The following is a 16,228-nucleotide window of genomic DNA, read 5'->3' as shown; positions in this document are numbered from 1 at the left end:
TCAAATTTGGGTTGATCATGCTTTCACACATTCGGATCATGCTCCTCTTTGGTTGAGGCTTTTCTTACATGAATTTCCCACTGACAGATTGCCTTGCCGAAGGCTTTTGCTGATTAATAATAGTTATCTGGAGCATGCTGACTTTAAAGCCTTGGTCTCTGATGCTATCCTCTCTCTCGTCAGATACGCATTGGTTTGGATTATGCCTGGTAGGCTTTTGTTGCTCGGATGCAAGTAGTTATTCGAGATTATGGCAAATCCTATATGCAAGCCACAAGGGAGACTGTAGCACATGCCAAATTTACATGTCAAAGTTTGACTGAGCTTGCTCATCTTCGCCCTTTGTCTTCAGAGGAAAGCATGCTCTTATGCCAGGCTCAATTCTCTCTTCAATCTAATGATCGCAGATCGCTTGCTAAATGGGAAACTCGATCCAGACAACGGGCATTTTTGGATAAAGGCTGCTCTTCCAAGCAATTTTTTAAGAGTTTACACTACAAAAGACAGGCTGCCAATATCTGTCGGATCCGGATGCCTGATGGTTCTTGGTCAACATCTCGTTCAGAGCTTGCTGATTTATGTGCGCAGCACTTCTCCACTCATTTTGGGCATCTGGATACTCTTTCTCCTCGGGTCGTGTCTGCACGTCAGCTTCTTTTGCAGCATGTCCATCCAATTTTGACTGATGCTCAGGCTTTGGAACTTGAACATCCCTTCACTGAAAGGGAATTGTCTGATGCACTAAGATCCTGTGGTAGATGGAAATCTCCAGGATGGGATGGTCTCACTGTTGAATTTTTTCTTGCATTCTGGGATCTTCTTAATTTCACCTTGCTGCAAATTGTAAATACAGCATGGCAAAATCAGCAGATGCCTTTGTCATGGAAAAAAGGTCTTCTCAAGCTGATTCCAAAAAAGTAGCTATGTGATTCACTGGGTGATTGGAGGCCAATCACACTCATGCCAGTCATTTACAAGATCATTGCCAAAATGGTGGTTGATCAGATTAAAGGTTATTTGCATGATGGGTTGCATCCCTCCCAATATGGCTTTGTTTCACATCGCCATATCACAGATAACATTGCCAATGCTTATATTGGGATTGAATATGCCAAATACATGCGGCAGGATGTTCTACTCTTGCACGTAGATATTGCAAAAGCCTTTGACACAGTTCAATGGGATTTCATCTCGCAAACTATGCGAGCTTTGGGGTTTGGACCAAAAATGCAGCAGGTTATTTACTGGCTTTACAGAGATAGCAATGCGGCTTGCATTATCTCTGGGGATATCTCTGATGAGTGGACTCTTCGTTGTTCGGTCCGTCAGGGATGCCCTCTGAGTGCTTTACTGTATGCCATTGCTACTCATCCTATGCTGCAATATATTGATCATCTTGTGGCTACAGGATCACTTCATGGCTTGGAATTGGATGCTAATCACAGCATGGTTGCTCAAGCTTATGCTGATGATTCTTTCTTTACACCGAAGAATACGCCCCATGATCTTGGTGCCTTGATGCAGGCCCTCTCTATTTTATGGTTTGGCAGCTGGTCTTCATGTTAATTTTTAGAAGTCTCAGTTACTCCCTTTGCATTCCAAAGACTGGCATAGTCTATTATGGCCCGGGGATATCATTCCACCCACTCAGTTTGTTCGTCATCTTGGTTACCCTTTGGGGTGGGAACTCACTCGCCGACAACAAATTGATTGGGTTTTGGCTAAAAGCTTCGGAAAAAGCTTGAGTATTGGAAACTGGCAACCTGGCCTTTGCACGTTCGTCTTCGAATAGTGCAGTCCATCCTTGTGGCATATATTCAATTTTACTTGCCATTGATCATGTTCACTAAGGCAGATCTTACATCTTTCATGTCTGTCTTTATGGAACTCTTCTGGCGATCCAAACATGGCAGAAAAAGTCTCAGGCTGCTTTCGATGCATCACGTTTGTTCTCCCAAGATGCATGGTGGATTGAACATCACGGATATTCATGTGCATATTCTTGCCCATAGGGGGAAAATGTTGCTGCAATTTCTGCAAGGTGATCAGCCTTGGGCTCTTATGATTAGGACTCTGGTCACTCATATCAGTATTTCTGCGTTTGGTCATTGGCAACTCGATCACTGGGATTTCTTTTTTGGCTGCACTGATGGCACTTTGCGTGGATGCCCTTTTGTCTCCCGCTTGCTTCTTGACTGGAAGCATGTTCTTTCTCATCTGGAATGGAATGGACGGCAATCTTTGCTTGGGAATTCTTTGATCCGCCAGGGATGCCCTCTCAGTGCTTTACTGTATGCCATTGCTACTCATCCTATGCTGCAATATATTGATCATCTTGTGGCTACAGGATCACTTCATGGCTTGGAATTGGATGCTAATCGCAGCATGGTTGCTCAAGCTTAATGCTTTACCCCGAAGAATATGCCCCATGATCTTGGTGCCTTGATGCAGGCCCTCTCTATTTATGGTTTGGCAGCTGGTCTTCATGTTAATTTTTAGAAGTCTAAGTTGCTCCCTTTGCATTCCAAAGACTGGCATAGTCTATTATGGCCTGGGGATACCATTCCACCCACTCAGTTTGTTCGTCATCTTGGTTACCCTTTGGGGTGGGAACTCACTCGCCGACAACAAACTGATTGGGTTTTGGCTAAGCTTCGGAAAAAGCTTGAGTATTGGAAACTGGCAACCTGACCTTTGCACGTTCATCTTCGAATAGTGCAGTCCATCCTTGTGGCATATATTCAATTTTACTCGCCATTGATCATGTTCACTAAGGCAGATCTTATATCTTTCATGTCTGTCTTTATGGAACTCTTCTGGCGATCCAAACATGGCAAAAAAAGTCTCAGGCTGCTTTCGATGCATGCATCACATTTGTTCTCCCAAGATGCATGGTGGATTGATATTCATGTGCATATTCTTGCCCACAGGGGGAAAATGTTGCTGCAATTTCTGCAAGGTGATCAGCCTTGGGCTCTTATGATTAGGACTCTGGTCACTCATATCAGTATTTTTGCGTTTGGTCATTGGCAACTCGATCACTGGGATTTCTTTTTTGGCTGCACTGATGGCACTTTGCGTGGATGCCCTTTTGTCTCCCGCTTGCTTCTTGACTGGAAGCATGTTCTTTCTCATCTGGAATGGAATGGACGGCAATCTTTGCTTGGGAATTCTTTGAGAGCTGAAAGCATTCACTGGTCGAAAGTCTTTCAGCCTCCCTTGGCTTTACAGGAACCTCAACGTTCCTACTTTGTCTCGTTTAAAGGCATCACCTCGGTTGCTGATGTTATAGATGCTGCTGGTACTGTGCTCCCCTTTTCTCTAGCAGCCACTACATATGGATTGGGCTCTCATTATCGTCCTTTGTGGCGACAAATTACTTCTATGCTCTCGCCCTTTGTTCCGATTCCTCCTTTGGAACTCCAGGACCGACTAGAAGATTGGACTTTGACTTCTCCAGGGTCCTCTTCTCGTCCTTTGAGGCTATCTCAGATTACTGTACCTACATTGTATAAAATCCTTTTGCCTCAACCTTGGGTTTCAGAGAGAGGTGATTCTGTTTGGCGAATGCATCGCCCAGCCAAGTGGTGGAGGAAAAGATTACAGCAACTTTGGGCCTATAAAGTACTACTTCGGCAACAGGTTTTCTTTTGGCGAGTTCTTTTGGGAGTGTTTCCATCTGGACAGCTATTAGCTCATCGACACATTGCTCCTGCACTTTGCCATAGGTGTTCTGCTTCTTCGGAGACTGTGCCTCACTTGTTTTGGAAATGTCCGTGCTCTCGTGAGTTTTTTTATCTGCTTCGACAGCACCTGCGAGCGAGATTCCCATTTGTTCCGTTTGGGAAGTTCTTCTGGCTATTTGGGTTTCATCCATCCAGACCAGAGTTTCATCTTTTCTTCGTTTGGGTTCGCTACTGGGCACTATGGATTTTATGGACATATAGGAATTGTAAAGTCTTTGGTGATCCTACTTTCTCTCTATTTGGCTTTTTTAGACATTCTCTGCAGCAATCTTTCTTTGATTGCTTGCAGACCCGCTGCATAGATCATGAGGTCTTTTTGGCATATACTGAAATTTTCAGTTGATGTAATTGTAGAACGTTTCTTTGAGGTTACTACTCATATAATATAATCAATCAATGATTTCACCCAAAAAAAAAAAGTATGTGTTAGAGAGAGAGAGAGGGAGAGAAAGAAAGAAAGAAAGAAATATATATTAACATCCTCGGAAGACCTCGCGGGTCTATGGGCCAGAGTGATACAACATCAAAAAAGATCTCATACAAGCCTCTGTGGGCTGGGGCAAGGGGTGAGCTAAAGCCCCTGCCAAGTACTCATCTAGTGTCTAAATAGAATAGAATAGAGACAAAATCAGAATCTGAATCAAGAGTCAGGAGTGTCCAGATCAAGTCAGGTTAGGTCTCTCCGCTGGGCCATGAAGATCTCATACAAGCCTCTGTGGGCTGGGGCAAGGGGTGAGCTAAAGCCCTTGCCAAGTACTCATCTAGTGTCTAAATAGAATAGAATAGAGACAAAATCAGAATCTGAATCAAGAGTCAGGAGTGTCCAGATCAAGTCAGGTCAGGTCTCTTTGCTGGGCCATGAAGATGTCACGTATCTATAACTGTCGGGCTGTCTCGCGTCTAGGTGGTGGCTGCGGTTGCCTCGATCTGAGTACCCGTCAGGCTACGTTGATCGTGATCCCTTGTCTCTGGCTCTGGCGGTCCCCTACAAGTAGTGCTGTGATGGGACGAACCTCAATGGTGTGCGCTCTGGTGGTGTGCGCTCTAGTAGTCCGAAGAGTCTGGTGTGACCGACTGCTGATCCAGGCTGCTCTCATGTCGACAATCTCCTCATCCTCAACTCCATTGTGTCCAGGAGCCGTCTCGAAGGCATAGAAGTCTGTAACCTATCTCTGAGGTGGGTCCGGCTTTGTATCCTGTAGTTTGTCGGTGCTGATAGTGCTCTGGCCTATCTCAGTAGTGCCTCTTGGTGTCAGCGCATCTCCATCAAGTACAACCCTACACAGACCTGGTCCTGGAAGTGTATCAACCCAGAGAGCGGGTCGAAGGCGGTCCCCTCCTGATAAAGGCAGTGATATTGCCTCGTATCTCATAGTAAACCAGGCAGCTACATAGGAAGTGCTCCTCAGTCTCAATGGTATCCACGTCGCATAGTGTGCAGATCCTGTGTTCTCTGGGTAGACCTGCAGCTCGGCCTGCCTCAATCCTAAGCTGATGGGAGGAAACTCGCATCTGGCCAATGGCAATCCAGAGTGCATGTGAGACTCCTCTGTCATCTAGATAAGGAGGTCGGATAATGAAACCATCATCAGAGACTCTGAGGAAGTGATCACGATAGAACTGCATCTTGGTGGGGAGCAGCTGGTCCCTCAACCAAGTCTGGGATGTGGTGAGTTGAAGGAGGTCTAACCGTATGATACGGTTAATCTCATCGTGGGGAAGTCGCTCAGGAGGGGCATCCATGCTATACTGAAATGGGGGTAGTCTGTCCATCAAAATGCCATGGCTAGTCAGCCATGTGTCTGTGTGTGCATACCAGGTGGCTGCTCCCTCACCTGCTAGGTGTCGGGATGATTCCAAAACTACCCTCGGTAGTCTCCAATGAGGCAGAGCCCATACCCTGTGAATGAAAGTCACTGTCTGGAAGATAGCATCGGCATATAGTGGCGTCATGGCAAACTTTGCCTGTATGATCTCATGTGGAACTGAGGGCTTACTCCGTATCATCTTGGATCCCATTGAGACCTGTAGCCTCTCAAACTTCCTCCAATCTACTGTTGGAATGTCACTTGCCTAGAAGGGCACTGCATACATGGCGGTCGCGGCCGTACTGGAGTGTCAAAGAGCCAGCTCTTCGTCGGAGGATCTTGGAAGTGTGCCTGGAAGCATTGTCTCTCTAGTCGGGCTAGAGCGCTCCGGCCTCATGTGAGTCGTGCCTTGGCAGCGTGGGTCATCGAGAAAATGGGTCCTGCGAAGACCGTGCACAAATATGTATAGGACTGTACTATCTCCACTGGCTCCCCTCTGTATGAGAAGTTGTGTCGAAGAAGCGTTGGACGTGAGGTATTAAAGATCATGACCTTGGTCTTGCCAAGGTTGACAGTCAGGTCCCTCTCTCTGCAGAACACCTCAAGGGCATCCAGATGCTTCTGTAATCCCTCAGCCGATGAAGATAGAAGAACTATGTTGTTGGCATATAGTAATATCTGAATCAAGAGGTCAGCCTATGGTGAGCCCTCTCCGCCCTAGTCGGTCTAGGAAGGATGTGATCTCATCGATGTAGAGTCCAAAGAGGGTCGGCGAGAGAGGGCAACCCTGCTTCACCCCAATCATGCTCTCAACCCAATCTGATATACCTCCTGGGGCTCAGACTCTTCCTCTGACCGACTCATATAGGCTCATAACCCCCCAAATCAACGTCTCTGGGATCTATAGCTCGCGCAATCTTGTGATGAGACAGGCTCGTGGGATAGTGTCGAAGGCCTTCCGAAAGTCTACAACTTTCCGGTGTCGGGCTTTGGCTTCCTTGATGATGGTGTGCAAAGTAAAGATATGATCCAAAGTGGAGTGCTATCTCTGGAAACCCGCCTGCCCTAGTGCTCGCTGCCCATGGAGCTCTATGTGGTTGCTAAGTACCCTCTCTAGTAGTGACCCATAGATCTTGGCCAATGTGTGGCCAATCATGAGGGTGCGATTGTTCCCCGTGTCCATAGGATCCCCTGCTTTGTGTATCGGGACTATGGTGGTGGTGCACCAAGTATGTGGGAAGCCGTGGCATACTGCTGTAGGCCATCTTCTCCTAGTTCTAGTGATGCCCTATAGGCCCTGGTATGTGCCTTGTAGGCATTGGTATAGGCACTTAGTTTATTGTGTGCCTTTTATGCCACATAGGACACTTAGTCCTAGGTCTAGGTACAAGGACTATGTACTTTGTTCTTCACACACTACTCAAGATTGATATGACGGCTATGACTCTTCGACTCTTTGTACCTTGCACTCTCTTTTCATTCAACGATCCTACAATGGTATCAAAGCACGGATCTGCTTCCTGTCCCCGTACAGTCTGTACAACTGTCCCGTACATTTCCATACCAGCTGCCCGTACATCTGTCGTACCTACTCAGCGTCGTACCTGCGATCTGTACACTCGTCGTACATTGCTGTACATGCGCTGTCGTACAATGTACCTGCATCGTACATCCGTACCTGCATACCGTACTGTGCTCCATTGCATTGCACCTTCCGTACGTCCGTACTTGCATACAGTACTGCGTCATACAGTTTCCGCACAGCGTACCAGCAATGTACCTGTTCAGTACACCATACTTACCTCGTAACTGCATCCGTACTTCTGTACGTTGGATTCAGTTATTTGCTTCATACTGCATTCAGTACATCGTCCCTAGAGGCTTCGTGCTGCTTCCGTACATGCATCCTACAACCTCCGTACAGGCATAGTACCTGTTACTGTACTGGCATCTGTACAGTTGTGTTTACTCCGGGATTTGGTACAGCATTTGGCACATGTTAAATTTCTTGCAGTCTTTTACTGTTTTTTGACAGTTTTTTACTGTCAAACCCTAATTTCCAACCGAAAAATTTAGGGCTTTTGACATCTGGACCTTCAACCTGTCAATACAATACTTTTGACAAGGTTGACAACTGAAATCCTTCCAAAAATTGAAGTTTTCAGTTAATTTCAGGTTCAGGACTGTCACATTTGCCACGTCATCACTCAGGTCAACAATAATTTGGGGCTTTTGTGTTGGGAGCTCAATTTCAACTGGTGTTTGGGACAGTAACTCACATTTTTGCAGTTTCAAGCCTTGAGGCTATACATTGGGTCACATTTGCAAAAATTTCAGCAAAATTTGGGGCTTTTCTGCATTTTCCCTCTTTTTGGCCTATTTGCCCTCAATAAATTTGCGGCTTTTGCCAGATTTGCTGTTTCTGTAGTGAACATTACCTGCCACAGTCACATTTGGGTCAGATCTGCATTTGCTCTTTGATTTGGGTCGGAAATTTGCAGATATTTGCTGTCATTTTTGGACAGCCAGCTTTTTGCAGTGATAGCCTTGAGGCTTTTTGGGTTTTCAAGTCTTTTTCAGGGTATCACATTTGCTATGGCTGGGAACAATCAAGATCTATTTGGCATTCTTCGTGAAGATGATAAGTTGGATGGCACCAACTATCCGATATGGTCTTATCTCATGAAACATATTCTTGTTGCAAAGCATTTGTGGAATATTGTTTCTGGGGTTGATCTGAGGCCAGCCAATGCTGCAGTGGTTGCCTCTACTGTTGGTCCCTCTGCAGGGGGTACTCCTGATGCCTCATCTTCTAGCACTCCTGCTACTACTCTTCCAACTGAGGAACAGACAAGATGGGATGCAAGAGATGCAAATGCACATTCATGTATTGCTTTATCATGCAAGAGAATCATTATTACACACATCTGGTCTTGCAGGACAGCAAAGGATGCTAGGGATAAATTGGCTTCTCTCTATCAGATTCGCAATGAAGCACGTGTCGCATATTTGAGAAGGCAATTACAGGAAGTCAGCATGAATGAAGGTGACTCTATGGATGCATGCTTGACAAAGGTCAAGGACCTCATGGAACAACTTGCCAACATTGATGAGGTGGTGCCAAATTCACAGCTTGTCAGTACCACATTGAATGGATTGCTAGATACATATCAAGGGTTTGCTACAACCCTTCGATTAGTGGCCATGGGTAATTCAGACCACTATTCTTTTGATTAGCTAGTTACTTTGCTTTTGCAGGAAGAGCAAAGTAGAGCTAATAGACAAGCCATTATTCCTGATGATGCATTTGCTTCACAGCAGACAGGAAGAGGCAAGGCTTCCAAGCCTATGGGCAAGCCAAAATCTGCGCATAGCAGCTGCAATTCCTCCCATGCATCTAAAAATACAGCAGATAAGTCAAAGAAGAAAAGATGCAACTATTGTCGCAAGCCTGGACATGACATTTCAGAATGCATAAAGCGCATTGCTTCGGAGAAAAAGAAAGCAGGATTGATAGTTAATGCCTCACATGCTATTGAATCCCATGAGTCAGTAGATGCTTCTCATGCACATGCTCTTCAGGATGATTGGGCATGGGCTGTCCATTGCTCATTTGACCCCTCTAAAGCTGATGCACTCTTTACTGTTAATGATGCTCAGTCCTAGTACTTTGATAGTGGTTCTTCCAAGCATGTCACATCTTGCAGACAATTGTTTCACTCTTTAGTTGATGCACCTCGAGGGGGGACTGTCACATGTGCTAATAATGCTTCATATGCTGTAAAAGGAATTGGAGATGTGCAGCTCACATCTATTTCAAGTCAGCCTATCACTTTGACAAATGCTCTCTTTGTGCGTGGAATTGAAGTCAACCTGATCTCAATTTCAGCAATTGCTACTTCAGGTTTCAGAGTGATTTTTGATGGCTACAGATGCCTAGTTTATGATCTTCATGATGACAATGCCATAGTTCTCACTGGCACTTTGCAAAAGTGGCTTTATCACCTTGATCATCACTCAGCTGCACTTTCTATTGAAGCATTTGCTATTTCAGATTCACAGCTTGCTGAAACTCATCTTTGGCAAGAGAGAATGGGTCATCTCAATTATAGAGCTCTTGCAAAGCTACATTCGCAGCAGATGGCAAATGATGTACCTCAAACTCACACAGTTTCCAAACATGTGTGTGAGGGTTGTCTTTTGGGTAAGATGCATCGATTTCCTTTTCAAAAGAATTGTCCAAAACTCTCACAATGAGGACAAATGCCATTGGGGGGTACAAGTATTTCATGACTCTCATTGATGATTTGACAAGATATTGCTGGATATATCCTTTAAAAGCCAAATCTGAAGTTTTCTTATGCTTTCAGAGATGGCTGAATATGGTTGAGAATGAATCAGGGTGCAAGCTTGTCACCCTCAATACAGATAGGGGGGGAGAGTATATGTCAAAGGAGTTTGATGCATTTCTGTCTTCATGGGGAATTATTCACTCATGTACTACTCCTTGCACTCCTCAGCAGAATCCTGTTTCTGAAAGGAAAAACAGGTCCACAATGGAGATGGCCAGATGCATGCTTAAGGCCAAGTGTTTGCCCAATAACTTTTGGCTTGATGTAGTGATGTGTGCCAACTATGTGCTGAATAGATCACCTACACGGGCATTGAAGACTGTTACACCTTATGAAGCATGGAAAGGCAGGAAGCCTTTACTTTCACACATGAGAGTTTTTGGGTGTCTTGCATATGTTCATATACCATCTCAGGTAAGACATATGCTTGATGACAAGGCAATCAAATGCATATTTATTGGTTACAGCCAGGAGAGCAGAGGGTATCGGTTATACCAACCAAATACTGGGAAGATTATTGTCAGTAGAGATGTAATCTTTGCTGAACATTCAGCTTCTCCTCTTGTGGAATGCAAAGCTAAGCCAGATGTTGACATGTTTGATGCCTTTGAATCTTGGTTACCTCTGCCATCCTCAAAAGAGGACTTTAACAAGCAACATGAGCCTCCTGCAGGCCCTCCACCAAGCAATAATCAGCCACTACCTCATGCTGATTTGCAGGTTTCTCTTCCAGCACAAAATGATCCCACTATTCATGAAGCAGTCATTGAAGAAAGAGCTGTCAGCAAAGGCAAGTTCCTAGATGGCTTCTTGATACATTGAGGGACAGCAAACAAGATCAGCCTTTTGCTGCCTGGACAAGATCAGGGAATAGACAGCATGGTCACTTTCTTGAGTTTGCACTCCTTGCTACAGCTTGCAATGAAGAGCCTCTGTGCCATAAAGATGCTTTTGACAGCAAAGAGTGGATGGATGCAATGAGAGCTGAGTTACATTCCATTGCTAAAAATGACACATGGGAATTAGTAGGTCTCCCTCCCGGCAAGCATGCCATTGGAACCCGGTGGGTCTACAAATTAAAAAGGAAATCTGATGGCAGCATAGATCGATACAAAGCCCGTCTTGTTGCAAAAGGGTATGCCCAACAACAAGGGATTGACTTTGAGGAGAGATTTGCTCCCACATCCAGGATTACTACCATTAGATGTGTCATTGCCATTGCAGCCCATCATCCATGGCATGGTATGCCAAAATTCATGCACACTTACTATCCCTAGCTTGCAATTCATTTAGGATTTGTGGTCATCAGCTTGGTGGCTGAATTCCCATAATAGATAAAGAGAACCACCCCAAGTTCTAGCTCACACCCCAAACCAGTATGCTATTCCAGCTATTTAACAGCTCCTATGTTCAGGCTTGTGAGTGAAGGTGTGATTATCCATTGGTATCCTTGGGTCACCATTACGGTACCTGACTCAAATTATTGTGAGCCCACCTGGACGAGTCACTAGACATAGCAATTGGATAGTGGGTTCCGAGTTAGCCCCAATGTTCTTAGCTGCACCTCTAGTTACAACTTGGTGGAATGTAAATTTCATGAACAACAACTAATTAAATAAATAAAAGGATACTTGTTTTTGTTTTGTTCTAAGGTTTTACACATACATACACATATATCATTTCATCTATCTGCACACGCACACACGCACACGCGCACACACACGTACATGCGCTTGCGCACATGTGCGCGCGCACACACACATTTGTGTATGTAGGAGATTTGCATTCTTAGTGCAGGGAGAATTGAAACTCCTTTTCATTTGAAGGCTGAATTGCTATTTTTTATTGGATTAACCTGAACTGCATCATTTATTGGCAGCCATTTATACCTTTTCAATCATCTTGTTCTAATTTGGCGCCTCCAATCTATCAATATGAAGGACAAATCCTTCCTTTATGGGCATGTTTTGATGTAAAATTTGGGTTGAAAAGGCTCTACAAATCTGCTCCCTTACAGGTGCGTGCGTGCGTGCTTCTAAGTTTCTGTCTGATCTTGCTCTTTTTCCGGTTTCAAAAAAATGAAGTGCTTTCACTTACTATGTGTGCTTCAGGAAGGAAGTGCAAGAATGATGTAATGGCTTGCTTTTAGTGCCATCGCTTTATTCTATACGTTTCAAAATTGTGTGAATTCCCGTGCACATTCCTTCCCCCATCGTTTTGAGAATAGCCTTCCTTTTGTTGTTATCACGCCAAGGTTTCATGCCTCACATGAAAAAAAATGGGTCTAAAGGCTTTACTTGTGAGAAATAACAAAGATAGACGTGGAATCGTGAGCGGAAACCGTGACGACTATTATCTTCTCTAAAACTTGAACACTTCTGCAAACAAGTGGCAAAACAAAGCTGAATATACAGACTGCAAAAGTAAGTACCAAATTGCAACTACGACTGCCATCATAGGCTGCTCTCAATCGAAGCTCTTGTCAATGTTTCACATTGCAGAAGCATAAACGAGAGAGAGAGAGAGAGAGATTAATGTCTTAAGAAGCCCTTGCGGGACTATGAGACAAAGCGCACACTTAAAAAAGGGTAAACACCAAACATCAATTATAGCTGAGAGTCTCTTGGAAGTGCATATACCACTCCCAAAGTTATTATAGATTAGCTACATTGTACTATGTAAGATGATCAGCCTGCAATTGTGGTGCAGATGTTGCTACCCTGTGTATCTGTAGTACTTCCTATATGATGCCTTGCTTGCCATTGTTCTCCATCTCCTTCAGTTTCTTCCCAAGAGCTGTGACCATAAGTGTGAGCTCCCTAACTTCCTAGTGTAGAAAGTATATTTGCTCCTATGGGTCTGAGCTAGTCCTCTACTTGTAATGCAATGTGTATGGGCTGGGTGTTGCTGCGATGTCGGAGTAGGAGGGTTTACTGATAGGCCTTTGGGAGCTCCATGGTGGCGTGTGAATAGCTGGGGGCCCTTTTGCTGTCTCTGACACCCCAGACTAAGCTCGGGGAGCTCAGCCTGGGGGCTGAGGATAGGTTGTTCTTGTGCCTCTCCTAGGCTGACGATCTGTGAAAAAAGACTAACCCCCCTCCTACGTGACCTAAGCTTCAAAACGGGCTGCTGCTGTCCCGACGCCGCCGCCACGACCTGGCGCAGGGCCGGCCTTTACTGATGTGCTGCTGTGTTGTGCCCTGTTGTTACTACAGCAGACAGGAGGAGCGGGCGGGAGGAATGGGAGGAGAAATGGGAACGGGAGGAGCTAGGCACTAGGCAGGAGGTGCATGCACAGAGGGAGCAGGAGGGGCGGAGAGAGAGAGAGAGATAGCTTTGCTTATAGCATGGAAAACAATGCCAACCAGAGGTGTGTGTGAGGATGAAATGGAACACCTAAAGAGTGGCAAGCGAATCCTATTTATAGGGGAAACCAGCCAGCAAACCCACTGATAGGCCTGTGACCTAGCCGACCTAACCCGACTAGATCTGGTTTGGTTGACTTGACCTGGTCAGGTCGGCTGACCGGCATTGGTCCAGGTCCTGGGTTGTCCATGATCTGGCCTGGTCTCTGGCCCATATAATGGCCTATACCAGGCTCTACCCGCCCTGCTGACTCACTGAGAAAGAATTAATTGACTATATCTATCTTTGGGGGGGCACACCCACTTAAAGAATCACTCACCACGCATGAGATGAAAGATATTCTAACAGCTTAGTGTTAGCTGAGCGCAAGGCCCCTACATCTAGCCTTAGGTGGGGCTCATGAGGATGGCCTAATTGGCTGAGTGTGGACATAAATTTTGCAAAAAGGATTGCCTCTGTAAACAGATTTCTGGAACACAAAATTTAGGAGATCACATCTTTATCTTCAATGAACCCATGAACGACATTGAGGACATAAAATAGGAACACAGAAACTGTGAACACAATAAATACCTTGGTATGACAATTTGTGCCCTTGCACAAAAATATAACACATCACTGGGTTTGCAGGTTAAAGTTTGCAGGCAGGACTTGTGGAACACAAGTTCCACAAGAACACATTCTCACAAGGGCAGTTTCAGGCTTTGGTTCAAACTTGTACAAGGTGCAACATTTTGCATATAAGCATTACGGGTGACAGGTCAGTGAGTACACATCACATATAAGGATAGCTGCGAACGCTAAGTTTCCAAATCTGCATCACTCATACAAAAAGCCTTCAGATTAGAGAAACGCACACGGCGCATAGTTACCAAGAGAAGCCACTTAATTATATCAGAAATAAGCCGTGCACACTCCAAAATTTCGGTACTTACTACTCATTACAAGGTGCAAATTTAACTTAAAGCCTTGTCAAACCCAAAAAGTTCAGTTTTATTGGACATACAACAGCTACATCTCAAGGTAGTTTACTGAAACAGGAGGAAAGGAAACAGAGACTGCAGTACAATTGCAAAGAAATTGCAGCTGATTAACCTTGTCCACATCTGCAAATTCGACGAAATTACAGACAATCAACATCTGTGCATACTGCAGATACAAACCAAACAACACAGCTGAACAAGCTTCGTAGATAGTTAAGAAAGACCAGCAGAGAACTACAGAGGGTTATAGAAAATATGTACATCTACATAAATGTGCAGAACTACGAACTCCAGAGACTTGCAGAAAAGGCACACATATACATTCGATTATTGGATTTGTATGTCTCTGCATAAGGAGTTATTGTGCATTTGGGTTGTCGCAGGAGGCCTCTTTCTGTTTACTCTTGGTCTACTAACCTCACCTCAGCTGTTGCGTTGGGTTTGTGAGCTAAGGCTAGGATTATGGCCCCTGCTCTGAGGACCAATTGAATGATGCTCTCCAAACCATAATCAATATGTGGATGAAGGAAGCAAACAAGAATGCAGACGCTGTGTCACAACGATGCCAATGGTCTTATTCATGCCTAGTGAATGCTGCATAGCTAGGTAAACTTAAGCAAAATTAATTCCCAACTTCTTGCTCGTGATTAAAGCTGCAAAATAGTTTCCAATATGTCACTCATGCAAATCAATGGCCTGGCATTCAAACACTGATGTAAGTCGTAAGTGCCAGGAGAACAGAGTGGGTTCAGCAGAACAAGAGAAGCAGACTTAAACATTGGGGAGGTAAAATGACATGAATTCTGGGGAGGAGCTGTGCAGAAAGAAAGCACCAAAGAAAATTTATTAGAGGTCTGCGGAAGGCGAAAGGGTCTATGAGACTAAAAGAAACTTGATACAATGATTTGAGGGGTGGAGCCGCTAGCATCAACACCCATGATGAGTTAAAAAAAGAAAAAGTCCATAATCATGATCATAAAGGCATTAATACATAGAGAGGAAGCTCTCCGGGCTGTGGCGTCCATCCCGAGAAGGGGGCGTCGATGTGTGAGGCTGAACCTATGATGGAACGTTGGTGGGTGTCAGCATAGGTGGCCCATTGTGGTCTCCTGGCCGTGGCGCTACGGCGGACAAGTGCCACTTTCACCCCTATGGTCGTGTCTCCGGTCTAGTCATAGAGGAAGGTCCCCTAATACGATCAGTGCCTTAGTCCGCTGGCGAGTTTATCGAATCCCTAGCTTGGGTCCTCATGTCCACGGTCTCCATAGTCCTGTTGATCATTGTTATCTGGCTGGAATAACTCATTGATCATGCTCTTAGAGGAGTCTGGTTGGGCATCCTGATCGTGCCTACGTGTCTGGAGCAACGAATCTGTGTGTCGGATGGCCTCGTGAATGAAGGCTGCCAAGCATCTTTGATCTGGGTAGGACATGAGACTGGATATGCGTCCGAGACTATCTCTGAAGAGGTAGTGATAGCAACCTCTGATCTCGTAGTACACAGGGCCTTTGAAAGCGAAGTCTCCTATCCTGGTGAGCATAGAGTGCAGATGTGACCCTCTCTGGGTATGTCCTCCGATCGAGCGCTCTCAATATTGAGGCGGTGTGATGAAACGTGGAACTGTCCGGTCGATATCCTCAAGGAGTGGGGGAGGTGGATACGTGTATATCCTGGCAAATTGATGAAGCCTCTATTGAAATTTGCAGGCAATGGTCCTATAGAAGCTGAGCTTGATAGGGAGCTCTTGAGGTGCCAACCAGGTCCTAAATGTCCTAAATGTGTAACTGTAGGAGATCCTCTTGGATAACTAGGTTCATCTTATGATATGTAAGTAGGATGGAGGGGCCCTCGACTTTGTAATGAAACTGGCCTTAAGTCCAACAAAGGGCGGTAATAAACAAATAACCAGCCAATACTTTCACATCATCAATTAAGCAAAAATGCAACTAACAGATTGGGGGCTGGCAAAGGGT

At 45.1% G+C, this 16,228-nt stretch overlaps 1 protein-coding gene across 5 annotated transcripts in view; it reads left to right on the top strand.

The window, feature by feature from the left end:
* LOC147882077 (putative GTP-binding protein OBGM, mitochondrial) overlaps positions 1-16,228 on the top strand; it is a 65,963-nt gene that overhangs the window by 13,731 nt on the left and 36,004 nt on the right. For all 5 annotated transcript variants that reach the window (XM_087401712.1, XM_087401710.1, XM_087401711.1 and 2 more), the window contains one exon: positions 11,786-11,923. In XM_087401712.1, the coding sequence (XP_087257838.1) occupies positions 11,786-11,923 (138 nt within the window). The remainder of the gene's footprint in view (positions 1-11,785; positions 11,924-16,228) is intronic.

This window comes from Dipteris shenzhenensis, chromosome 30 (assembly GCF_047967505.1).
Source record: "Dipteris shenzhenensis isolate YYH24624 ecotype China chromosome 30, Dip_SZ_1.0, whole genome shotgun sequence".
Taxonomy (NCBI): Eukaryota; Viridiplantae; Streptophyta; class Polypodiopsida; order Gleicheniales; family Dipteridaceae; genus Dipteris; species Dipteris shenzhenensis.
The sequence above is the reverse complement of the archived record's forward strand: the minus strand, read 5'-3'. Positions and strand labels throughout refer to the sequence as shown.